Source organism: Hyperolius riggenbachi, chromosome 12 (genome assembly GCF_040937935.1).
Source record: "Hyperolius riggenbachi isolate aHypRig1 chromosome 12, aHypRig1.pri, whole genome shotgun sequence".
NCBI lineage: Eukaryota > Metazoa > Chordata > Amphibia > Anura > Hyperoliidae > Hyperolius > Hyperolius riggenbachi.
Genome location: NC_090657.1, coordinates 111757843 through 111782535, shown reverse-complemented (window position 1 = coordinate 111782535; position 24693 = coordinate 111757843). Strand labels below are relative to the sequence as shown.

General features: G+C 44.5%; 1 protein-coding gene across 4 annotated transcripts in view; it reads right to left on the bottom strand.

The window, feature by feature from the left end:
• Positions 1-24693, bottom strand: part of TMEM94 (transmembrane protein 94) — a 264228-nt gene that overhangs the window by 211967 nt on the left and 27568 nt on the right. For all 4 annotated transcript variants that reach the window (XR_011025302.1, XM_068263428.1, XM_068263426.1 and 1 more), the window contains exons 2-4: positions 15466-15543; positions 10781-10894; positions 7342-7466 (exon numbers count right to left, since the gene is read on the bottom strand). Coding sequence is in view for 3 of the 4 variants with exons in the window: in XM_068263428.1 (XP_068119529.1) it covers positions 7342-7466; positions 10781-10894; positions 15466-15489 (263 nt within the window). In the remaining variant the exon portion in view is untranslated. The remainder of the gene's footprint in view (positions 1-7341; positions 7467-10780; positions 10895-15465; positions 15544-24693) is intronic.

Below are 24693 nucleotides of genomic sequence, written 5' to 3'. Positions count from 1 at the left end.
CACATTTCAGCCTCAAGTCTTTCGGAATATGCCACAAGCTTGGCACACCTATCCTTGGCCAGTTTCGCCCATTCCGCTTTGCAGCACCACTCAAGCTCCATCATGTTGGATAAGAAGTGTCGGTGCACAGCAATTTTAAGATCTCTCCAGAGAAATTTTCAATCAAATCCAAGTCTGGGCTCCGGCTGGGCTACTAAATGACATTTAAGCCGCATCTACACGAGTAGATGCGGCCGCGATGCTCCTTATCAATCGAGCCGCTGATGCAGCTCTATTGATAAGATCCGACAGGACGGATCTCCGCACCGCCAATTCCCTGCTCGCTCCCCGCGAGGGAACAATGGCAGGGAATCGAGCGGAAGGTAAGCGGCGCCGGCGGGGACGAGCGGTCACGAGCGGGGAATTGAATGCGGCTCACGCGTGGCGAGAGGGGACGCGGCGGGCACGCGGAAGAGGCGATCCGGCGGCTAATCGATCCGCCAGATCGCTGCAATATCTTATAGTGTAGACGGGGCTTTACAGATTTGTTCTGAAGCCACTCCTTTGATATCTTGGCTATGGACTTAGGGTTGATATCCTGCTGAAAGAATAACCATCGCCCCAGTCTGAGTACAAGAGCGGTCTGGAGCAGGTTTTAAACCAGGATGTCTCTATACGTTGCTGCAGTCATCTTTCCCTTTATCTGCTTTATTCTGTCTAGTCTCCCAGTTCCTGCCACTGACAAACATCCTCACAGCATTATGCTGCCACCACCATCCTTCACTGTAGGGATGGTGTTGGGCTGGTGATGAGCGTTGCCTGGTTTCCTCCAAACCTGATGCATGGCATTCACACCAAATAGTTCAATCTTCGTCTCCTCAGACCAGAGAATTTGGGAGTCCTTCAGGTGCCTTTTGGCAAACTACAAGCAGGCTGCCATGTGCCTTTTACTAAGAAGTGGCTTCCACCTGGCCACTCTACCATACAGGCTCTATTAGTGGATTGCTGCAGAGATTGTTGTCCTTCTGGAAGGTTCTCCTCTCTCCTCTCCACAGAGAACCTCTGGCCGCAATAGCAGCATAGGGGGCGATATACAGGCTGGGAACACGAACAATCACTCACGTTCCCATGCCTGTCGTCCGGTGGCGGCCAAACCGGAAGTGTTTGCCGGCGAGTCCTGGACCATCAGAGCGGGGCTGCGAGGGCACCGATCGGCTGCAGGGGGCTGAGGGAAGCCCCAGGTGAGTTCATCTCTTTTTTTCTTGGTTTTAGGTTCACTTTATACTGTAGGCAGCAGAGATCAGCACACTGCAGCTAGCGCGCCGAAAAATATGAGGGTTACGTTGTGTGGTGTGCCACAAAAAATGGGTGGGCTATGGACCAGAATGTGGGTGTCGTCACGGGTGGAGACAAATTTACATGAACTTAGCAATGGTGGGACATTAGATTAGGACAGTGGTGGCAAACCTTTTGGAGGCCGAGTGCCCAAACTGCAACCCAAAAGTCACTTATCTATCACAAAGTGGCAACAGCAATTTAAAGGATACCACAACTGAACTGTGACATAATGAGATACCCATGTCTATCTCATCATGTCAAATTTCAGTTCAGGTATCCTTTAACCACCTTGCCGGTTTTCCCGACCTGAGCTCGGGGTAGAAAAAAGCAGCTGCTATCGGTGATCCCGAGCTCAGGTCGGGGTAGGCATTGCAGAGCTTTACCTGCAGTTGTGGAGTCCCGCGCACGATCTCGCTGCGCAGCAGGACTCCAGCCTCTCTCCGCGGCAGTGTGGGGTCTTTTCCTGGCCTCCGGGATCCCCCATGTCCCCGCTATTCTTCCGGGGACCCGGCAGCCAGTTGGAGCAGCGCAGCCGTGGTGGTGGCAGCAGAGCGGTGGTGGCAGCGTGACGTCATCGGGGGCGGGGCTAACATTGAAAACGAACTTCTCTATATTAGAGAAATATAGAGAAGTTCGTTTATATGTATATTAGCGCCATCTTGTGGGCAAAGAGAAAACTGCAGCCCACGAGCCCAGGAAGGTAATTTTTTTTTAATTTTGCTGCAGATCTCCCTGCCAGAATGATTTTTTTCAGGTTTTAGGGTCTGAAAGAGTGAAAAAAAATTGCACCGCTTTTAGACCCTAAAATCTGGAAAGAATCAGACCGCCAAGGAGGTTAAACTAAATACTGTACAAACGTTTTAACTCATACATGAACATTATGGAAAATCCAAGTTGAAAATAAACTGTGAAGATAAACAATTTCATCCATCCTACTCCTGAAAAATGTATTTTATTTTTTTTTAGAACCTCCCAGTTTTATTTTCTGTTTTAAAAATCTAAAAAGTAGGTTTAATGCTATTGTCTCATATGATGATGATTCAGCTTTTCCCATAGTCTCGCAGTTAGCAATCATGTGACCCCAACAAGACAAATTCAGCAATCATGAAGCCCCTTATCAAGACAAATTCAGCAATCATGAGGCCCCCAACAAGACAAATTAAGCAATCATGAGGCCACCAAAAAAACAAATTCAGCAATCTTGAGGCCCCCCAACAAATCATGAGGCCCCCAACAAGACAAATTCAGCAATCTTGAGGCCCCCAACAAGACAAATTCAACAGTCATGGGGCACATAAATAGACAGCATTTCACATAAATAGGCAGAATGCCCCCTTAATATGGTAGACACCTCTCACCTGGCTTCTGAATTTTCCTGTACTGGCTGCTGTGCCTGGCAATAGTGTTTTTGGCTGGATTGGGGATGATGTGTGGGCTGAAAGGCCTGGCAGTGATGCTGTAGCCGGGCTGGCGGGCATGCTGTGGCCGGACTGGCGGGGATGCTGTGGCCGGACTGGCGGGGATGCTGTGGCCGGACTGGCGGGGATGCTGTGGCCGGGCTGGCGATGATGCTGTGGCCGGGCTGGCGATGATGCTGTGGCCGGGCTGGCGATGATGCTGTGGCCGGGCTGGCGATGATGCTGTGGCCGGGCTGACAGGGATCCTGTGGCCGGGCTGGCGGGGATGCTGTGGCCGGGCTGGCGGGGATGCTGTGGCCGGGCTGGCGGGGATGCTGTGGCCGGGCTGGCGGGGATGCTGTGGCCGGGCTGGCGGGGATGCTGTGGCCGGGCTGGCGATGTTGCTGTGGCCGGGCTGACAGGGATCCTGTGGCCGGGCTGGCGATGATGCTGTGGCCGGGCTGGCGGGGATGCTGTGGCCGGGCTGGCGGGGATGCTGTGGCCGGGCTGGCGGGGATGCTGTGGCCGAGCTGGCGGGGACAGGTGCCCCCTAGTTAAGGTAGCACCAGGAGCCCCCCAGTTTAGGTAGTGACAGGGACCCCCAGTTAGGTAGTGAGTGACAGGTGCCCCACCTCACCTGACACAGCCAGCAGAGTCAAACCTCAGTATCAGCCGGCAACCAGTTGGAGCAGGTGCATGGACCCACCACGCTGTATATGCGGCGGCCCGGGGGGGTCAGCGGGCACCGCTGTAAATAGATTAGGGGCATGGTCCCCTCTAAAATAGGGGTAGTGACGCCGCTTTCTGACAAAGTGACCATTGGATTTTTGGCCACCTCCCTAAGGCCCTTCTCCCCCGACTGCTCAGTTTAGATGGCCGGCCAGCTCTAGAAAGAGTCCTGGTGATTTTTAACTTCTTCCACTTATGGATGATGGAGGCCACTGTGCTCATTGGGCCCTTTAATGCAGCAGGAATTTTGTAACCTTCCACAGATTTGTGCGTCCAGACAATCCTGTCTCAGAGGTCCACAGAATTCCTTTGACTTCATGCTTGGTTTGTGCTCTGACATGAACTGTCAACTTTGGGACCTTATATAGACAGGTGTGTGCCTTTCCAAATCATGTCCAATTAACTGAATTTGCCACAGTTGGACTCAAATTACAAAAAATATATGACAAAATGCACAACCCCTTTGGTTATTGTACAGACTGCAAAAAATGCAGGAACAGCTTGGTAGAGCAGACACCTAGACAAAAAAAATAAATCACCAGGGCTCAACTTGTATCACAACATGGTAACTTAAAATTCGCTAATTATATAGCAGGCATCCCCATGGAGACCGTAACACAACAACCCTCAGGAATAAAAAAATAAATAAAAACATGAATCAGGGACGCCCCACTTCATAGCAAAGGCTGTAAATACTTATGTATATGTGCTTTCATTTATTTTTAATAAATCTGCAAAAATATCATGTAAACATTTTTCACATTGTCATTATGGGGTATTAGGTGTAGAATTGTGAGGGAAACAGTGCATTTAATCCATTATGGAATAAGGCTGTATCAAAACAAAGCGTGGAAAAAGGGATGCGCTGTGAATACTTTAAAGGGACACTTAAGTCAAACAAAAAAAAATGAGTTTTACTCACCTGGGGCTTCCAATAGCCCCCCGCAGCTGTCCGGTGCCCTCGCCGACTCCCTCCGATCCTCCTGGCCCTGCCGGCAGCCACTTCCTGTTTCGGTGACAGGAGCTGACAGGCTGGGGACGCAAGTGATTCTTCGCGTTCCTGGCCACAATAGCGCCATCTATGCTGCTATAGCATATACCATATAGCAGCATAGAGGGTGCTAATGTGTCTGGGAACGCGAAAAATCACTCGCCTCCCCAGCCTGTCAGCTCCTGTCACCGAAACAGGAAGTGGCTGCCGGCGGGGCCAGGAGGATCGGAGGGAGACGGCGAGGGCACCGGACAGCTGCAGGGGGCTATTGGAAGCCCTAGGTGAGTAAAACTAATTTTTTTTGTTTGACTTAAGTGTCCCTTTAAGTGTCAGAGAGAGAGAGAGAGAGAGAGAGAGAGAGAGAGAGAGAGAGAGAGAGAGAGAGAGAGAGAGAGAGAGAGAGAGAGAGGTGCTGGCACTGCAGCAAGTCTCTTGGGCAGGGAGGGGGAGAGGGTGGTATGATCACAAGAGTCCGGATGGTTAGGCAAACTCCAAGCGTGCTCAGGCAGTAATTGAGCCTATGTACAAGAAGAAAAGCGCCAGCACTGCTATCAGTTGCTTTATTCCGTCTTCCATAAAGTGACAAGATGCTGCATACATATTTAAAAATGTAAAACACATACCGGAGGTTGCTGTGACAGGGTGCGGTGAGTGCAGGGGATGAACAGCCTTACGGCCATTTCGCGCTAGTGCGCTTCTACGGAAGCTGCTAACAGCCTCCGTAGAAGCGCACTAGCGTGAAACAGCTGTACCTGCACCCACTGCACCGTCACAGCAACCTCCGGTATGTGTTTTACATTTTTAAATATGTATGCATCTTGTCACTTTATGGAAGACGGAATAAAGCAACTGATAGCAGTGCCGGCACTTTACTTTTCTTCTAGTACATATGCTGTGAATACTCTGCAGATGCACAGTAAGTCAGCACTTTTTCATCTCCAATCAAAGAATTTTATTTTATAATTACGGACATATATTCTGTGATGTAAGCCACAATATGTAAACGTAATCGGAGCACAAGAGATTCAAGTTATTGTATATATTAAAAACCAAACGACACAAGTGCCATGAAGCAGAAGAAATGAAACTAGTAAACTGGTGCCTGATGGGCATTGTGCAGATTTAAAGCAGATGTGAGTAAAGGTGGCCACACACCATACAATAAAATGATTCGATTTTACGGCAATTCGATAAAAACGATCGTATCTCCCGAAAAAAAAAAAATCGAACTTTTTTTTTTTCATTCGACTGAAAAATCCGATCAGATTTTCCATTTTCTTCGATTTTTATTGATCCAGAATGCCAGATATTTTTCTTCAAACTTTCTAAAGATTGTGTGGTGTGTGTTAGATTGTTAATTTATTAATATACACACCCTAGCAATATTATCAGAGTTTCCAATCATTTTTTTATCATAATTGGGGAAAAATTGAACATACGTGTGTGGTACATTGGTCATATTTTTGAAGAGTTACAATCAGGCAAAAAAATTGATTGCAATTCTTAAATTAAATTAAACAGATATTTAAAAAATTGTATGGTGTGTGGCCACCTTAAGACAGATAAGTGGAAGAGTTAGAGCTCAACTCCACTCGCACCGCAGGTGGGCGTGCGTCAGCACGGCTCTACGTTCCATGACGTGATTCCCCAGAGGCGCTTGCAATTCCATTCATTTATAATGAATGGGATCGCTGCGCAATCACGCCAAAATGCGTGCCACCATGTGCTGCAATTCAGTGGTGAATCATAGCGCATGTATGGAAATATCACACAGTGCAGTCTATGCACTTTCTGACGTCCCTGCCAACAAGTCTCGAAAAAAGTGTGGCTAAAATTACACATATGGAAATGAGCCCTAAGGTGGGACCTCAGTGGCTGAGGTAGAATAAATGAGAAGGGGCTAGGTGATTGCAAAGATCAAAGTAGGAATGGTCAGAATGGAGAGCTAAATGGGTGGGCAGAATTAGCACTGAGGCCATATGCACAGAGTGAGGTTAGGTAAGATAGCGGAGCAGTGGGACAGTTCAGACAGGGAGATTCAGACAGGGAGGTAATGAGAGATGATGAAAGCTCAAGAAAATGGGTTGCAGGCAGGGTGGACTGGGGATGACACATAGGTAGGGTGACAAGCAAGTGGGAAGGAGGAAACAGTATGTGGGCAAGGAGGAGGGGCGAAGAACACAGTGGTGCATAGCGGAAGTAGTTTGGACAGTTTTGTCTACAGTAAAACTGCACTCATCATAAAAAAAGCAAAAAATAAGCATCACATTGCAAGAAGCTCAGAGGTGCAATGCACAAAACAATGCGCATTGCTAATTAATGCAAATGCACTATCATATGCATTTAAGCCGCATCTACACGCGTAAATGCGGCCGCGATGTGCCTTATCAATCGAGCCGCATCAGCGCATTGATAAGATCCGACAGGACGGATCTACCCGCCGCCAATTCCCTGCTCGCTCCCACGGCGCGGCGACGAGCGGGAATCGAGCGGGTATTGATTCCGGCGCTCGCGCGGCGAGCGGTGACGCGGAAGAGGCGAACCGGCAGGTAATCAAGCTGCCGGATCGCCGCCCCATCTACACGTGTAGATGAGGCTTTAAACCCGGAAGGCTGACCTAGGGATTTAATAAACGAATCCGTTGTCCAATTTCTCAGTTGAGGTGAGCAGAATGCACAGTTGTGTGGTACGCAATTCAGGACACTGGTTATGTCATACACAGCATGTTACAAATTAAACAGAGATTGGGTACAAAAGTTCCATGCCATGTATGGCAGGAAACCAATGAAATGTGAATCAATACTTAAATTTAAATGTATTTTAGAATTTCAAACAGTCCAACACACAGTGGGCAACAAGGCATATGAAAGGCATTAGGATACAAAGCGACAGAACGGTTAAGCTCACCTTCCAGCTGGCTGGATACCATAACAACAAAGTAGCAGAACAGTTGCAATCAACATTAGTAAAGCTCCTGGCCAGTGGAAGCATGAAGAGCGGTTACCATGATATAGGAAGCTTTGTCTCCAGTCCTGCAAATATAGAACACACATAGGGGTTGATTCATTAATTGTATCGCACTGAAACAGCACGAGTTAACTCTTCTTACATGCACTAATGAAAGTAGGGCGACTTAAATAGTACCGGAGACAACAAAATGAAAAAATTTGATACTTACCTGGGGCTTCTTCCAGCCCCATAAGCACCGCTGAGTCCCTGGTCATCCTCCCGAGTGCCTTAGTTCTCCAGGTATCGGTCCCGGTAACTGACTGAATCACACCAGTCGGGCTCTTCTGCAGAAGCGCGGCCCCTCTGTGCATGCACAGAAAAGCCTGACTAGCGCGGCAGAGCCAGTTACCCGGACCGATAGTCGGAGAACGAAGGCACTCGGGACTCAGTGGTGCTTATGGGGTGGGAGGAAGCGCCGGGTAAGTATTAAATCTTTTCATTTTGTCGTCTCAGATTTTCTTTAAGGATATCATGGGCAGACTATGCGCTGTTTCAGCGCAATACAATTAATGAATCAAAGTTTACAAAAAAACACAAAAAATAAATAAATAAATAATTCGACCTTTAAGTTCAACCAGAAACCAAAAAAAGCCTGAACCTGCACATATTGCAGGTGATCCTAGTTGATCCAAGGGAAGGCAAAAAAAAAGAAAACAAAAAAAACACCTTTGCTGGTTTAAGCCAATTGGCCTTGAAAGGGAAAAATACCTTCCCGACTTCAGATGACATTCAGATAAATATCTGGTTCAACCCTGCCTGGAATTACCTAGTAATTATAGCCATGGATGTCCTTCACTGCAAGGAAAGCAACAAAGCCCTCTTTAAATTCAGTTACAGTAGCATCCCTATATAATAAACTTCAAGGGACCTGGCCAAGTAGTTTACTATATCAGAATTCGTCATACATTGTATATTTATACAGAAGCATTTGCTGGGACCTGAGGACTGAGCTTACTACAGCCAGAGGTTTACTATCTCAGAGATTCTACTGTATAGAATAAATGGCAAAAACATTTTTTCTCCATTTGCAGATCATACCCTCTTGTCCCTTGTACAAGCCTAGGGACAAAAAGCTCATCTGCCAAGCTTTTGTATTGCCCTTTAATGTTTTTATGCATGCTAATTAGGTCACCTCTCATTCGTCTTTTTTCCAACCTAAATAAACCCAGTTTGTCCAACCTTGCTTGGATAATGAGACCTATTATTCCTCTGACTTAGTCAGTCATCTTTGTACCCTTTCTAGAAGGATAATGTCCTTTCTATAGTATGGTGCCAAAAACTGTTTCCCATACTCCAGATGTGGCCTAACAAGCATCTTAAAGGGGTTCTCTTGGCCATTTAAAAAAACAAAAACTGCCACTTACCTGGGGCTTCTATGTTCCTTCTTCGATGCTCAGTTTCTCCGCCGCCGGCACCGGGCAAATTATTAGTCTAACTAGATGTACAGAACTGCGGGTGCACGGCCACGCAGCCGCAGTTCTATTCGTCTAGTTAGACTAATAATTAGCCTGGTGTCGGCGGCGGAGAACGGAGCATTGGAGGAGGAACGCTCGGGACATTCCACCTGCAGGGGGCCGATAGAAGCCCCAGGTAAGTGGCAGGTTTTGTTTTTTTAAATAGCCAAGAGAACCCCTTTATGATTTTCTTTCTCATTTTATGCATCACAGAATTTTGAAAATTTTAGCTACCACTATTTGGCATTGTATGCGGTTATTTAACTTGTTATAACCAGTATTCTCAAGTCCTTCTCCAAGCCTGTAGTTCCCAGCTGTATGCCATTAATTTTATACGGTGCTCTACCACTGGTACACCCAACGTGCAGGACTTTACATTTATCAATATTAATTATTGACATTTTATAAATCAATAATAATAATCTGCCATATGCCTGCATATGTTGTCAAGATTATGTTGTAATATGTCACTATCCTGCTTCGTGTTGATAACTCTGCATAATTTTGTATCATCTGAGAAGATGGCTACTTTACTCTGTATTCGGTCTACTAAATCATTAACAAACAAAGTTGAACCTAGTACTGACCCTTGCAAGTCCCCACTGCCAACTAGTTTCCCATATTGAGTATGTTCCGTTTAGCACCACTTTGTCTTCTGTTGCTTACCCAGTTCTCTATTGTAATACACACATTTTTTTGCTGTTCTAGTCCCAGTATCAAAAGCATATGCCAAGTTCAAGTATACATCATTATTCCTTTGCCAAAATATACATTTTCATTCACCACTTCAAACAATAAATCCACGCTGTCAAACTGAGATACAATTATTTTGTGCTACATAATTGTGTTTAGCATTCCTTAGGATACCTTCAAACAATTTAAACTCAACTGATGTTAAGCTAACAGATCTATCGTTTTTGGATTACCCTTTTTGAATAAAGGGGAAAACATCAGCTGTACACTAATCATAGAAAACTGTCCCACTTGAAAGAGAAGTGTCTTATCGATAACTGAACCAAAGTCTTTTAATACCCGGGGTGGATGCCATCTGGATCAGGGCCTTATCTTGATCATATTTAAACTTTCCTGTACGGGCACACCAAACAATCGTTTACTGTGATCATAGTGGATTCGCCTCCAGAAGTCTCTAGCAGATTAGTCCTATATTGCAGGTCTCCTCCGCTAGAGACTTCTGGAGGCGAATCCACTGACGAGACCTGTATGGCAACTGTGACATAGTAGACGGGACTGGTGGGCGTTTGTCACGCTTTTAAAGTTCAACTCTTTGGCCTCAATTCACTAAGCTTTATCAAACACTTTATCAAACGTTTGATAATTTACCTCATGTGTAAAATCTAATTTTGAATTCACTGAGGTGTTATAGATTTATTGAACCTTTTATTGCTAAAACATTTAATAAATCTTTAACACCTTAGTGAATTCAAAATTAGATTTTACCCATGAGGTAAATTATCAAAAGTTTGATAAAGTGTTTGATAAAGCTTAGTGAATTGAGGCCTTTGTATGGTCTGAAAAGGGGATATGTTAATTTTTCTGGTTGAACTAGATGAATGCATGTCATTTATCAACTCAAATAACTATGTACTTTTAGGTTTTTACTGTTGTGTATTTAGTGGATTTAAATCCCTCCCCGCTTTCCTGTTCAGTCACACATAATTTGGGCTATATTGTGTGCCTATGCTGTACCAAAAAATAAAGTGAAAGACAATAATGAAAAACTGACAGAGGGACTTTTTACCATGGAGGTGAAAACAGGAAATGGTGAAAATCTCCTAAACAGAGGCACAGTAATCAAAACTACAACCCATTTCCAACTTCTCCAGAGGTATAAAATATTTTGGGCATTGAGTGCAAATGCTGACCTTCCAGAGATCTGCTCGCTTCTTTCGGTGGATATTCAAGGTAGATGATAACTGTTCTTTTAAGCACAACAAAGCCTGGCGAGTGGAGAGCCCCAGACACGGCCTAAGACCATCCTGTGACAGAAAATGTAGTAGTGTTTATTCCAAAGTTCAATTATTTTGGTCATATGTATTAAAGCGGTTCTGACACATATTTACTGTTGAAGTGTAACTGCTAAAATAAACAGTGCTATTATGGCCAATAACAGTGACTTCTTATACCATAAACTGTTGATAACAATTTACAGATTAACCACTTAACAACCTCTGCCACGCTTATCTACGCCCCTTTAAACTTCACCTGAGTCACAGGGGCATAGATAGGCAACTCCTGTTTATTTTGCTGCTGTGCGCGATCGCGTTCGCGTGCGCGTCCGTGTGCACGCGGATGAGCATACGCGTCGGGCACCCGCTGGTCCGTGATTGGCTGATGTGAACATGTGTTCACAAAGCCAATGACGGTGCTCATTCATGCAGAATGTGTGTAAACATTGCATCAGTCTCTATGCTGTTACAGTTACTGAGATCACTCGTGAGAGGATCTCAGATAACTAACACAGCATTAGTGACTGATCAGCATCAGTCAGGTTTTTTTTAAAATAAATTATACCCCCATTAAGCCCATTAACCCTTGCCTCCCTTAAATGTGAAAATTGTTGTGGTTTTTAGGTGAAAAACCCTGTGGTAGAGAGTGTCTTAAATGAGCAAAAATATTACATGTGCTGAATGCTAGATATGCATTATAAAAAATTACTATACTATACAATCTTCTTAAAAAAAAAAAAGGATGCTATGGGTAACACATCTGCTCATGCTGAAAAATAGAGCAGGTCGGGACTCTGCAGTCCAATTGCTGGGATGTGGCAAATGGATTTTTTTTTTTTTTGTACACAAGTGGAAGATATTTTTAACAAAAGGTTCCGCTCCCTGCGTTGCTCGTAGAAGCAAAAAAACATACCGAATGGGTACGTTTTTGCAGCAAGTATGAACCAAGCCTAATATTGGTCATATCACTGCAACATTTCTACTACCCAAGTACAGGGGCGTAACTTTACTTAATAGGGCCCCCTTCAAAATGGATAGCATGTGGTCTCCTTGGTCCCCAAAACCCATGCGGGTCACGTGATCGGGAGCTGGCAAATTGCAGCAGAGAGTGTTCTGCTGTTAAGCTGCGTCTGGGAGCAGGAAAAAAATTACACATGCTCCTGCTCAAGATTTTTGTGAGTGAACAGGGAGGGTTTTTTGCTAATTGGCTGTACTTGCTGTTGGAGAGAGGGAGGAGGGGCAACCAAAGCCTCTGGGCCCCCCTGCGTAATCTCCTGCCAACAACGCTTTTCGGTGAAATGGACATTTATGATAAATAGTGTGACGCCGGGCGACGCCCAGTCGGCCAAAACGCGATTGCGGTCGGTTAGCGACGCAGATCGTTAAACCAAGATTTGATGTGTAGTATCCCTCTGCCTAGGAACAGCTGGGGGATTTGTCTTGGCTGAGTGAAAGCCTGGGGGGAGGTGTTAATTAGCTTGGACATATTCCCTGTGGAAGGCAGAATAACCTGGAGGCATTCACTGCCCTTTCTGTTCTGGGAACCAGGTGACACCTAGATGTTAATTAGCCAGGAAAGAGCCCACTCTGCCTTTTGGGAAAAGACAGGATGAGCTCACAGCAGGGGGCTATTCAAAAACCTGCTTTGCCCTAGACTGGCCGGAGCCATATAGGCAGAATAAGAAAGCATGGAGTTTAGGATTTTGAGCATGTTTAAGCAATACCGTTCAGGTGAGAAATGTGAAAGTTATATCATTCTGCTGGTCCGGATCTTGTGATTATTTTGATATTAAATTTGGGCCACTGGCATAACCAGAACTCTGGGAATTCCACCGTTTTTTAACCGGGCATGCAAACATGCCCAAGTTTAATATCATATTAATCGGTACGTTCTGGGGATCGAGAATATGTAATTATTATTTGTGTGCCGGCCGCGCAGGTCTGTCTAGAGAAGTGTCAGGGTTATGAGGGCTTGTGGAGGCCCCTGCCCCAGATGTGATTACCATAGTCCGGCCTGGGGGCCGACTATGGAAGCCCGCCTCTGAACTCAGCTCCATTAAAAGTGAATGAGCTGCCCGGGCAAATTATTCCTCCATTTTCCATCTTCCTGAACACCCGGCCACCGTGAGGAACAAGTGGTGGCCATCTTGCCGGAACGGAACAAAGGACATCCTCCATGTTGTGTGGATTTTAAATCTTGCTGAACTTTGAGTTCATCTCTGGAACAAAGAACTTTGCGAACTTGAAACCGTTTTGCTTGGACTTGATGATTTTCCCACAAAAGGACATATTTCCACAAACCCTAAGTATTTTCTCCCTTTTTTTTTTATACTGGCTATTACTGTTTTAATAATTGTTGATTTTAATAAATTGTCTGTATATATTAATTATTTATATTGCTTTCAATAAACCGACGCTATCGTCAGTTGTTGTTCTAGCTACCCTACTATTCAGAACGCACACAACTGAACCAGACCTCTGAAGAGACGTTACTATTGTTTGTTGTTGGCTAGACAGAATACAGCGTGTTTTAACCGTTTTTATTCGCAGGACCAGTCAGTCAGTAAATCGAGTCCACTGGCCCATACCAGTGGTGGTGGCAGATACCCTGGAATCGTGTGTGGGTTGTAATTACCCATATCTCACAGGCTCCCTTCTGGTTTGTCTGCGGTTTGTCCCAACGGTTCCTGTGCATTGACTGCGACCAGAGTTCGCACGATCCGTGCGCTGGCACCGTTTAGAAGGCCAATTGCAGTCTGACCACCAGGGCTCCTGTGACAAATAGTTTCATCAATCATCAATTGGAGTCCCTTAGGCCGTTTTTCCATAGGAGTTTAAAGGCGGTGAATTAAACCCCTCAGCTGCTCCTATGTTCCTGCCAGCTGCTTGGTACAAGACAAGACAAGACAAATAACATTTATATTGCGCTTTTCTCCTTGCGGACTCAAAGCGCCAGAGCAGAGCAGCAGCCACTAGGGCGCGCTCTATTGGCAGTAGCAGTGTAAGGGAGACTTGCCAAAGGTCTCCTACTGAATTAGTGCTGGCTTACTGAACAGGCAGAGCCGAGATTCGAACCCTGGTATCTTGTGTCAGAGGCAGAGCCCTTAACCATTACACCATCAGCCAACTGCTTGGTAGAGAAGAGCACGAGCATGGGAAACGCAGCCACCCTATGGAGTCGCATTTTTTTGCAACTGGCTAACACACCACTGCATGTAAAATGCTGACAGGCGTGGCGTTACACACACTGCCTATCGTCTGTATGGAACTGAAGCTGGAAGTCTGACAAATGTGCCGTTCAGTCATCCTTGGAAAAGGAGTTTATTTTTCTTAAAATATATTTGTTGTATTTGAAATAATATATTTAAAGCTCATGATCTTCAGTGGGCCACTTCCTGGTCACTGGGGTGCAGTGGGAAATGAGGTCAGAAGGATGTGACAGAAGAGGGGGGAAGTTTCAAGTACTCCAAATCAACCCATCATGGGTGTAGCTGCACCAGAAAGCCATGCCATGGAAGCCTTCCACCTTTTGCACACCCCTGTGGCGCCATGCTGGAAGCTGTGGTGCCTGGAGCCTCTTAAGGGTAGCATGCACTGTTGTGTGTGTCCTCACTGCCGCGGTGCAGTTTCATTACTGCCGACTTCTAAGTCGACGGCAACTGCGCCTGCGCAACCCGGGCCACGTGTATCCTTCACGTGTATCCTTCTTTGCATTACTGTCCACCGTCCCCGGAGGGTCATAGAGGACTGGCGTGGGACAGAACAGCTGCAAGGGGCTTGGGGAAGACCCAGATAAGTGAAACTGTTTTTATAGGAATCTTAAGTTTCGCTTTAACATCCCAATTTTTGACCACATCAACAGAAGTGATAAAAGAATTTAGGAAATCTATTTTTTTTTCCCAATCAAAAAAATAAATAAATAAATAATTGATTTACATTTTGTCTGCACAATAATTTTGATTAAAAAAAAAAAGGGAAAAACCAAAGGTTATGATTGAATTGTGTATGGGCACTTTTATGGTACCCACACACAAATCAATTTGCCCATGCGATTCCCAGAAGATCTGATTTTCCAAGAATCTATTGCCCAAAATGTTCAATCTATCAAATTTCAAACAATTTTGACCTAAAATTGATGTAATCAGACATGACCCAGGATGATTGTCAATTGGGGGGCGGACAGCAGCAGTGATTAAACAATGGGCCATAGCATTTCACTGCATCGATCAGTGCAACACTGCAGTTCAATCAACTTCAGAAATAGATTTCATGCTGGAATCAGAATCCAATCATATTCTGATAGCAGAGTGATTGATTGGATAGGTACATCAGTTCATAATCGCGCCGTGTATAGCTACCTTTACAATGGCACAGAGAAAAAAAAATGTTCTCAGATTTTGTTTCTGTAAAATTTGATTGGATGTGTTGTAAAAATCTGATAAAAAAATGTAAAAATTGAAAGTTTTATTCTATCATTTGTTTGAAATTTTAGTTAAATATTGATTATAATCGCATGGTATATTGGTTACATTTTTCTGATTATTCAAGTGGAAAAATTGAAAAGCAGTTTATAGAGATGCAAGTGTGACTAGATTACCTACCTGGCTCTTCTCACTTGGCTCCATCGCACAAAACTCTTGATAGCACTCATGTACAGATCTTTATGTGGTCCCCAACACCTATAAATAAACGAGACAGGTAATAGATTTGTTTTTATTTATATTTTTTAACTACATACCAGTTGTTAAAGCGGACCCAAACCAAACATTTTTTTAATTCAAAATATTTAATTGCACCACTCTGACACATACAAAGCTAAATGAACACTTCTTCAAGCCTATGAGCATTTCAGTGCGTGCTTTTCACCCTTCTCTTTTCATAACTAGGGTTATACAGGTGGCAGCCATTAGCAATTCCTCCTTTGCCGGACACCAGCTACTTCACGAATTTGCCGGATTCTGTCCTGGCAATATGAAAGGAAGGGAGGGGTTTCTCCATTAAATTTAAAATATTTTATATTTGTCATCATGCAGCTGAAAAAAGGCTGCTATTTATTATAATTTAGAAAATAGATGTTATTTCTGAAATCTTGTATTTTTAATTTGGGTCCACTTTAAGTTGAAAACTTTTAGACACTTGTGTACAAAAAGCTATAAAGTGAGGAGGTTTTCAAAAATAAAAGCAATAAATAGTCTTTGTCAACTCACAACAACCAATGTGCGAAAACAAAATAAAACATTTGGTGTAACTGCCTTAAAAATTGCATAAATTCGGGGGGCGTGGCTTGCTAATGGCCGCGTGAAGACGTCTCTGCTAAGAGCTCCCGTAGCCCTGACTTCACAACAGCGCATATCAGCTTTTACCCGCACCAAAACTGCTCATGGGCAGCAACAAAAAGAGAGGAGGCAATACTAAAAAGAATAAACCATCGCAGTCCCAGATCAGGCGGTTTCTTCGCCCGCTCGAGAGAAGACTGCAGGACCGGGAGGCCGACAACATGGCGGAGGCACCAAACGGCAATACACGCCAAGATAAACACAATGCAAACGATAGCCGCTCACCTCCTAACAGCCATGGGACTACCTCGCGGCGCTCCGCATCCCCTCTAGGCATCAAGGACAGGTCACAGAGGTCTCCAAACCCGGCAGACACAGCTCTTGATGGGTTGGATCGGCCCGAACAAACTTCCCAAGATGGCCGCAACAGCACAGACGTGCCGGGGCTCTCCCCTCAGAGCTCCCCGAGAGCCACTACACAAAAGCCCTGCCACCAGGAAAACAGGCCCAGACCGACACAGCCTGACCCCACCTCCCACTAAGACGGCCAACAACAGACCACAGAAGACCGTGGGGTACCCAAAAACAAGGTATGAGCCCGACTTCCCCGCAACTCACACAAGACTCTAACTCTAATGGGGCCTCGGGCCCTTATACCCCTCACAACTCTCCTCGATCACCCAATCACGCATTGCCTCCTACCTATTCTCCTACCTCAGAAGGGGCTGAATCCTACATCGAGGTAGACTTACATGAATATATTAGGTCCTTACCGACCAAACAAGACCTTGAGAATTGTGTCATGCGTATAATGGATACATATAAACAAGAGATGGCGGAATTTCGCCAAGACTTTAGCCATGTGACAAAAAGAGTAGAAGACGTAGAAAAGCAACAGGAGGACATGAACTCTACCTTAAAAAGCCAACAAGATCCTGTCAATGCCCACTCAGGTCACATCAATGCCTTATACATGAAAATAGACGATCTTGAAAACCGTCAAAGACGGAACAACATCCGCATCAGAGGGGTTCCTGAGACTACTCGCGCTCCTGACATAATGGCTACTACGGAAGCTATATTCAATATGTTTCTGAATGCACCCTCTGGGAAAAAAATCGAAATAGACAGAGCTCATAGGACGGCGGGCCCTGTCAGCACAGACCCCACCAGACCCCGTGACATCCTTTGTAGGGTCCTTTTCTTCAAAGAAAAAGAAGCGATCATGCTGGCCGCTCGCTCAAAAGGAGAAATTGATTTTGACGGTGCAACAATACGCCTTTTGCCTGACCTATCAAGCCTAACCCTTCAGCTACGGAAAGCTATTAAACCTATGCTTGAAGCCCTTAGAGAGCGCGATATCCCCTACCATTGGGGGTACCCCTTCGCCGTACACATCAGCAAAGATGGTAAATCCGTAAGCTTCCAACTCCCCTCAAGACTTGCAAAAAGTCAGAGATACTTTTGATCTGCCGGCAATTGAGCTCGATGAATGGCCAATCGAAACAACAACACTGGTCATGCCGCAGAGAGAGAGATGGAAGAGGGTCCCTCCTAGAAATAGATCACAACGATCAAACCGTTAATGGTCCAAAGCTGTCTATATATAACTGCCAAAGGAGCATTTTCCTCTCCTACCAATGCCGACACTTCAAGTGTTATGTCATTGTGCTTTGTCAGCACTAAGCATCTCAATCACTGACTTACCTCAGATCATAGGACTGTAAACCTATTGATAACCCCTATATTCCGTTATAATTGTTGCTGTGGTTTTCTTTATGTGTTTTGATGGGGGGGAATACTACGATAACTAATAATACTAATTCCGTAACTCCCTTTATTCATTTTAGGAGCCTACACCATTCCAATTTCCCTAGCAACATCGCACATACCGGATACCATTCTAACGTATCTAAATCCCACTACCAATAATTTTTAACCATGATATCAGGCTTCAGACGAGACTCCGGACAAGTTCCCCCACTCGTCTTAACTTAATGTCGGCAACTGTGAAGCCTGCTCTCCATAGAGAGACAGACATGGAGAAATACACAGAAACGTGGCTCCCACAACCTGATTATACACGGTTATTTTTTCCCCCCAGACACGCCATATGTGCATGCTTATCTATAGTTTACAATTCATTGGATTAGATAAGAGCTGCTAATGATTTTTCGTGTGAAATAAGACTCATGGGCTGACGGGAGTGTCTGACCCCGGTGTTATGCTTCCACCCCCCACCCAATCGTTCACCACACTGATACTGCTCGCAGTGTCGGTGGGGTGTTCTTTGAGAACTACTCCATCACAAGTCGGGGTTGACTTTTCACCTGACTTTTCTGTTATTACTTAACCTGTGTTACCTTCTTTCTATCTTCGACTTCCTTCTACTCACCCCCCCTTCTCCTTCCCCTATTATACCCAGCGCCAACACCCTCCTAAAAGATCTCGGACGATCACTTTCTAATAATAACATACATGGAACACTGCGCTCTAAAACCTTCGTGAATCTCTATAATGGATAGATGTCAGATCGCATCTTATAATGTCAAGGGTTTTAACTCCCCTACCAAAAGATCACAAATACTACACCATATGCATAAACATAAGGCCTCCATTTTGTTTCTCCAGGAAACTCATTTTAAAAAGGGAGAGGTCCCTTCCTTCAAATCGCGATACTACAACAGATGGCACCACAGCACCAACCCCTTAAATAAAACCAAGGGAGTTTCAATAGGGTTCCATAAAAACTTAAACATCACTCTACTTAAGGATCTCTCAGACGCCCAAGGAAGATACCTCTTTCTTATAGTTCAAATATGTGAAACTAAATACACTCTGGCGAACCTATACCTTCCCAATCAGAACCAGGGTCGTAGTACACTTTTATCATACCTAGCTAAACTAGCAAACTTTGCTGAAGGAACCATCATATTAGGTGGCGACTTCAATCTATGCCTCAACCCGTTGTTAGATTCGTCCTCACAACGTTTCCCTCTCCCCAAATCTATCATGTCCAACCTGAAAAATAAATTAAGCTCTCTTTGTCTGGTAGATGACTGGAGGATCCTTCATCCCACAGAAAGAGACTACTCTTTTTTCTCCTCTGTGCACCACACTCATAGTCGGATAGACTACATCTTTTTATCGCATAAGCTCCTGGAAGACGATGTCCAGGCCTCTATAGGCAACAGAATATGGTCAGACCACTCTCCAATCTTCTGCTCATTCTCCTTAGGTAAACGAACTAACATACAGAGCCAATGGAGATTAAACGACAATCTTCTTAAAGACCCTGAATGTGTAGCAGACATCAAAAAATCTATCGAAAATTTCTGTATCAACCATTCAAAAGACGACACCTCCAACTGTATTAAATGGGAGACAATGAAATGTGTTCTTAGAGGTGTGTTTATCTCCCATGGCTCTAGACTTAAAAAAGAACGTTCGGCACAGATTACCCACCTCCTCCAAGAAATTAATACACTAGAACACGAACTTAAAAACAATTACACCCCTGCGAAAGATCTTAAACTATCTAACACTAGAAACTCCCTGCTAACCATTCTAGACCAAAAGACTTTATCTGCTAGGGAGAGACTTCGCAGTACTCTATTTCACCAAGGAGTGAAATGTGGTACCCTCTTGGCCAAATACCTACACCCCAACCCCCGCACCACAAACATATTTTCCATTAAAGATTCTAAGGGCCAAACCAAGCATAAGACCTCTGAAATAGCCAGCGAATTCCATCAATACTACTCCTCCCTATACAATATCAAAAGCAGATACCACAACATGGACCCAACCCACCTTAAAGAAAAAATAAATAATTACATTAATTCCACTCCCCTCCCATCACTACCTATAGAAGTCCTTCAGGCCGTAGATGAAGAATTCACAGAAATGGAACTATTAACTGGTATAAGAGCACTGAAAAAAGGCAAAAGCCCTGGACCGGACGGCTTCACTGGCCCTTTTTATAAACAATTCAGCTCATTACTATCCCCAATCCTACTCAAAACTTTTAACTCCATTGACGACACCCACTCATTTACCCCACAAACGTCAACTGCCCACATAACTGTCATTCCCAAACCCGGAAAGGACCCCAACAGCTGCTCAAACTACAGGCCCATATCACTAATCAATATTGATCTGAAGCTCTTTGCTAAACTCTTAGCTGAAAGACTAAAACCCCTGCTTCCTGACGTCATTCACACAGACCAATCGGGATTTGTCATGGGAAGGGAGGCGAGAGACAACACCCTAAAAACAGTTTCCTTAATTCACTACGCCAAGAAAACAAAATCCCCCTTATGTGTCATGTCAGTCGATGCTGAGAAGGCATTCGACAGGGTCCACTGGCTTTTCCTTGAGCTTTCCCTTGAACAGCTGGGACTGGGCAATAATTTTAAAAGCAAAATAATGTCTCTATACAAAAACCCTAACGCTAAAATCAGAGTAAATGGTACCCTGTCGGATGCCTTCAAAATTGCAAACGGGACTAGACAGGGGTGCCCCCTCTCCCCGTTACTCTATGTCATCTGCATGGAGCACTTAGCTATTGCTCTTAGACAAAACTCCTCAATCCAGGGAATCAATACAAACAACCAGCAATACAAACTCTCCCTATTTGCTGACGACCTTTTAATATACATTTCAAATCCACATGTAGCATTCCCCCATGTTCTAGCAGAGTTAGAAAAATTTGGAAATGTAAGTAATTTTAAGATAAACATTAGCAAGACGGAAGTACTTAACGTCAATTTGCCCACACGTACAGTAAACACTCTCCAGAGCTCTTTCACATTCCGTTGGCAGCATAACCACATCAAATACCTAGGAGTACTTTTAACTAAACTTCAACAAGAATTAGACAACTGGTCTAAACTCAAGCTCACTTGGACCAGCCGAATCAATGTAATCAAAATGGACACCCTCCCCAAAATTCTCTACACTTTACAAGCACTACCCATCAGACTTCCCACAGCATTTCTCAGAAAACTTCAATCACTAATACTAAACTTCATCTGGCAACAGAAAACTCACAGGACAAAATTTAAAATCCTCACCAGACCCAGATCTGAGAGGGGTATGGGCCTGCCAGATATTAAAGCATATTATAACGCGGTCGTACTTACTCACATCTTGAACTGGTTTCAAGACAGGAAAAACCAACAATGGGTTATTCTTGAAACGACATTATCCCACCTTGACCCCAGGGCACTTTTGTGGATACCCCGCAATGCAAAATCAGAGGTAGATAACCTAGCGTTTTGGACCTTGCTAGTCATTAAAAGATGGAATGAAATCAGAGATAGCATGAAATGATCCACTATGTACAGCCCACTCATGTCCCTACTAGACAATCCCTTCCTTGCAGCAGGCGTGAAAGAACGCTCCGTCCTAGGCTGGGACCGGGACTTCTGGCCTCAAGTCAGACACATCATAGCAGGAGGTAAGCTCATCCCAAAAGATAACCTGGCCAACCTAGATACCCCCCCCCCCCCCACACACACACACACACACACATAAATTGGTTACTCTGGACCCAAATTACATGGTTTTATAAGTCTCTAACAGCAAGGCCAACATCCACAGAAGTCTAACTCCTTTTGAGCGCCTGTGTGCTACAACTAGTTCACTGGAACACAAAGTCTCCCTCATTTACACACACTTGGTGTGTGCAGGTAGCGAAAAGGATCTTTTAAAACTAACTGACGCCTGGGACAGTGACCTAGGTAGATCCCTCCCTGCCGAGGACTGGGAGAAAATTTTTGAGTTAACTCACAAGTCTTCTTTTACTCTGAACTTTCAGGAAAGAAATTTCAAAATATATGCCAGGTGGTACCGGACTCCAATTCAGGTGGCCAAATTCAACAGCGATACCACAAACCTCTGCTGGAGATGCTCACAGGCGGTAGGTACATACCTCCATATTTGGTGGTCATGTCCCTCAATACAGGCCTTTTGGGGAAGGGTATTTGGGATCCACCAGCTTTTATACTGCACACCTCTACCTCACCAGTCCTCAACAGCATTACTTACATTACTTCCTGGGAGATCATCCACTATTAAAAAATCACTGACCCCTCAATTACTGTCATCAGCCCGTTTGCTGATAGCCCGCCATTGGAAATCAACCACAATCCCATCTATGACAGAACTATTCAAGGAACTCAACAATATCATGCGCATGGAAGATCTCTACACTCCCGTTCAAGATAATGCTGAGGCCTTTGTCAAGAGGTGGGCAGTATGGGTGGACTTCAGAGACTCCGATAGAGGTCTGGCCTATATTTCCTCTTAATTAAGCCCTTGCAACTGAGATAGACTCTATCCAATCAAATACTGAGATCTACCCCACATGACATCAGATACCAGAGACCAGGGCGCAATCCTTTCCCCCCTTCCCCATACCTCCCACCCCCTTTTCATTCCTTCTATCTCTTACCCTCTTCCTCCTCTTTATCTTGCTCTTTCAGCATTTGTTTGCAAAATATAAGTCTATGATGCACTACATATATTGTTACTGCAGAACTACATAATCCCGCATTCTATATTGTAATAGACTACTACGACTCGCAAATTTCAGTTCTATGGACTAAACTTCGCTCACCCTTCCTTGGTTGGACTGCCTACGCGAGGTCACTTTCGGCCTGGCCAACGCAATAAGTTTAGTCTGTCAATTTTCAGTATTCTCTTCTAATGCGTGATTTCAGGCCTTGTTACATCATAGGACTTTATCCTGATCTATAACTCCATGATCTTGTAAACAATGCTAACTACTTTTCTCTGTTATGTTTTTGTTATATACTATAAAAACTTGAATAAAAACTATTTGAAAGAAAAATTGCATAAATTCTTTTAAGTACAATGGCACTTACATTTTTAAGCGTTACATGTGCAAAGCCTACATTTTTAACGTGTAAAAATGTATGTGTTCATGTCCGCGATAGCTTTCTGCACCAGCAGGAATGTGTGCAAAGGTACGCGTGGCGGCCTGCCGACTTCGAATTGGCAAAAACGAAACTAGCTGGTGGCGGGAGACCAAAGGAGCCATGAGTGACTGCGAGGGCACAGGATGGCTGCAGGGGCTAGTAGATGCCCCAGGTAAGTGAAACACTTTTTTTTTTTTTTTTGAGTTAATAAGGTAGACCCGCAGACACAATATCTATTTGATGGAAAAGCTGTATCAACCAGTGAAATGTGTTGTGCTCATTTCTTACTAGCTGCATTTTTGGCAAAAACGCAAAACGCATGCGTTTGCTGATTCTTAAGTGCAGGCTGTTTATAATAAGAATCTTGGGTGGCCTTTTTCTCTGCTGGAAAAACGCAAACGCCTGTGCAATTATGATGCGTTTTCCATTTCAATGTAAAGTATACAGTGGGTTGCAAAAGTATTCGGCCCTCTTGAAGTTTCCACATTTTGTCATATTACTGCCACAAACATGAATCAATTTTATTGGAATTCCACATGAAAGACCAATACAAAGTAGTGTACACATGAGAAGTGGAACGAAAATCATACATGATTCCAAACACTTTTTACAAATAAATAACTGCAAAGTGGTGTGTGCATAACTATTCGGCCCCCTTTGATCTTAGTGCAGTCAGTTGCCTATAGACATTGCCTGATGAGTGCTAATGACTAAATAGAGTGCGCCTGTGTGTAATCTAATGTCAGTACAAATACAGCTGCTCTGTGAGGGCCTCAGAGGTTGTCTAAGAGAATATTGGGAGCAACAACACTGTGAAGTCCAAAGAACACACAAGACAGGTCAGGGATCAAGTTATTGAAAAATTTAATGCAGGCTTAGGCTACAAAAAGATTTCCAAAGCCTTGAACATCCCATGGAGCACTGTTCAAGCGATCATTCAGAAATGGAAGGAGTATGGCACAACTGTACACCTACCAAGACAAGGCCATCCACCTAAACTCACAGGCCGAACAAGGAGAGCGCTGATCAGAAATGCAGTCAAGAGGCCCATGGTGACTCTGGACGAGCTGCAGAGATCTAAAGCTCAGGTGGGAGACTCTGTCCATAGGACAACTATTAGTCATGCACTGTACAAAGTTGGCCTTTATGGAAGAGTGGCAAGAAGAAAGGCATTGTTAACAGAAAGCATAAGAAGTCCCATTTGCAGTTTGCCACAAGCCATGTGGGGGACACAACAACCATGTGGAAGAAGGTGCTCTGGTCAGATGAGACCAAAATGGAACTTTTTGGCCAAAATGCAAAACGCTATGTGTGGCAGAAAACTAACACTGCACATCACTCTGAACACACCATCCCCACTGTCAAATGTGGTGGTGGCAGCATCATACTTGCGGGGTGCATCTCTTCAGCAGGGACAGGGAAGCTGGTCAGAGTTGAAGGGAATATGGATGGAGCCAAATACAGGGCAAACTTGGAAGAAAACCTCTTGGAGTCTGCAAAAGACTTGAGACTGGGGCGGAGGTTCACCTTCCAGCAGGACAAGGACCCTAAACATAAAGCCAGGGCAACAATGGAATGGTTTAAAACAAAAACGTATCTATGTGTTAGA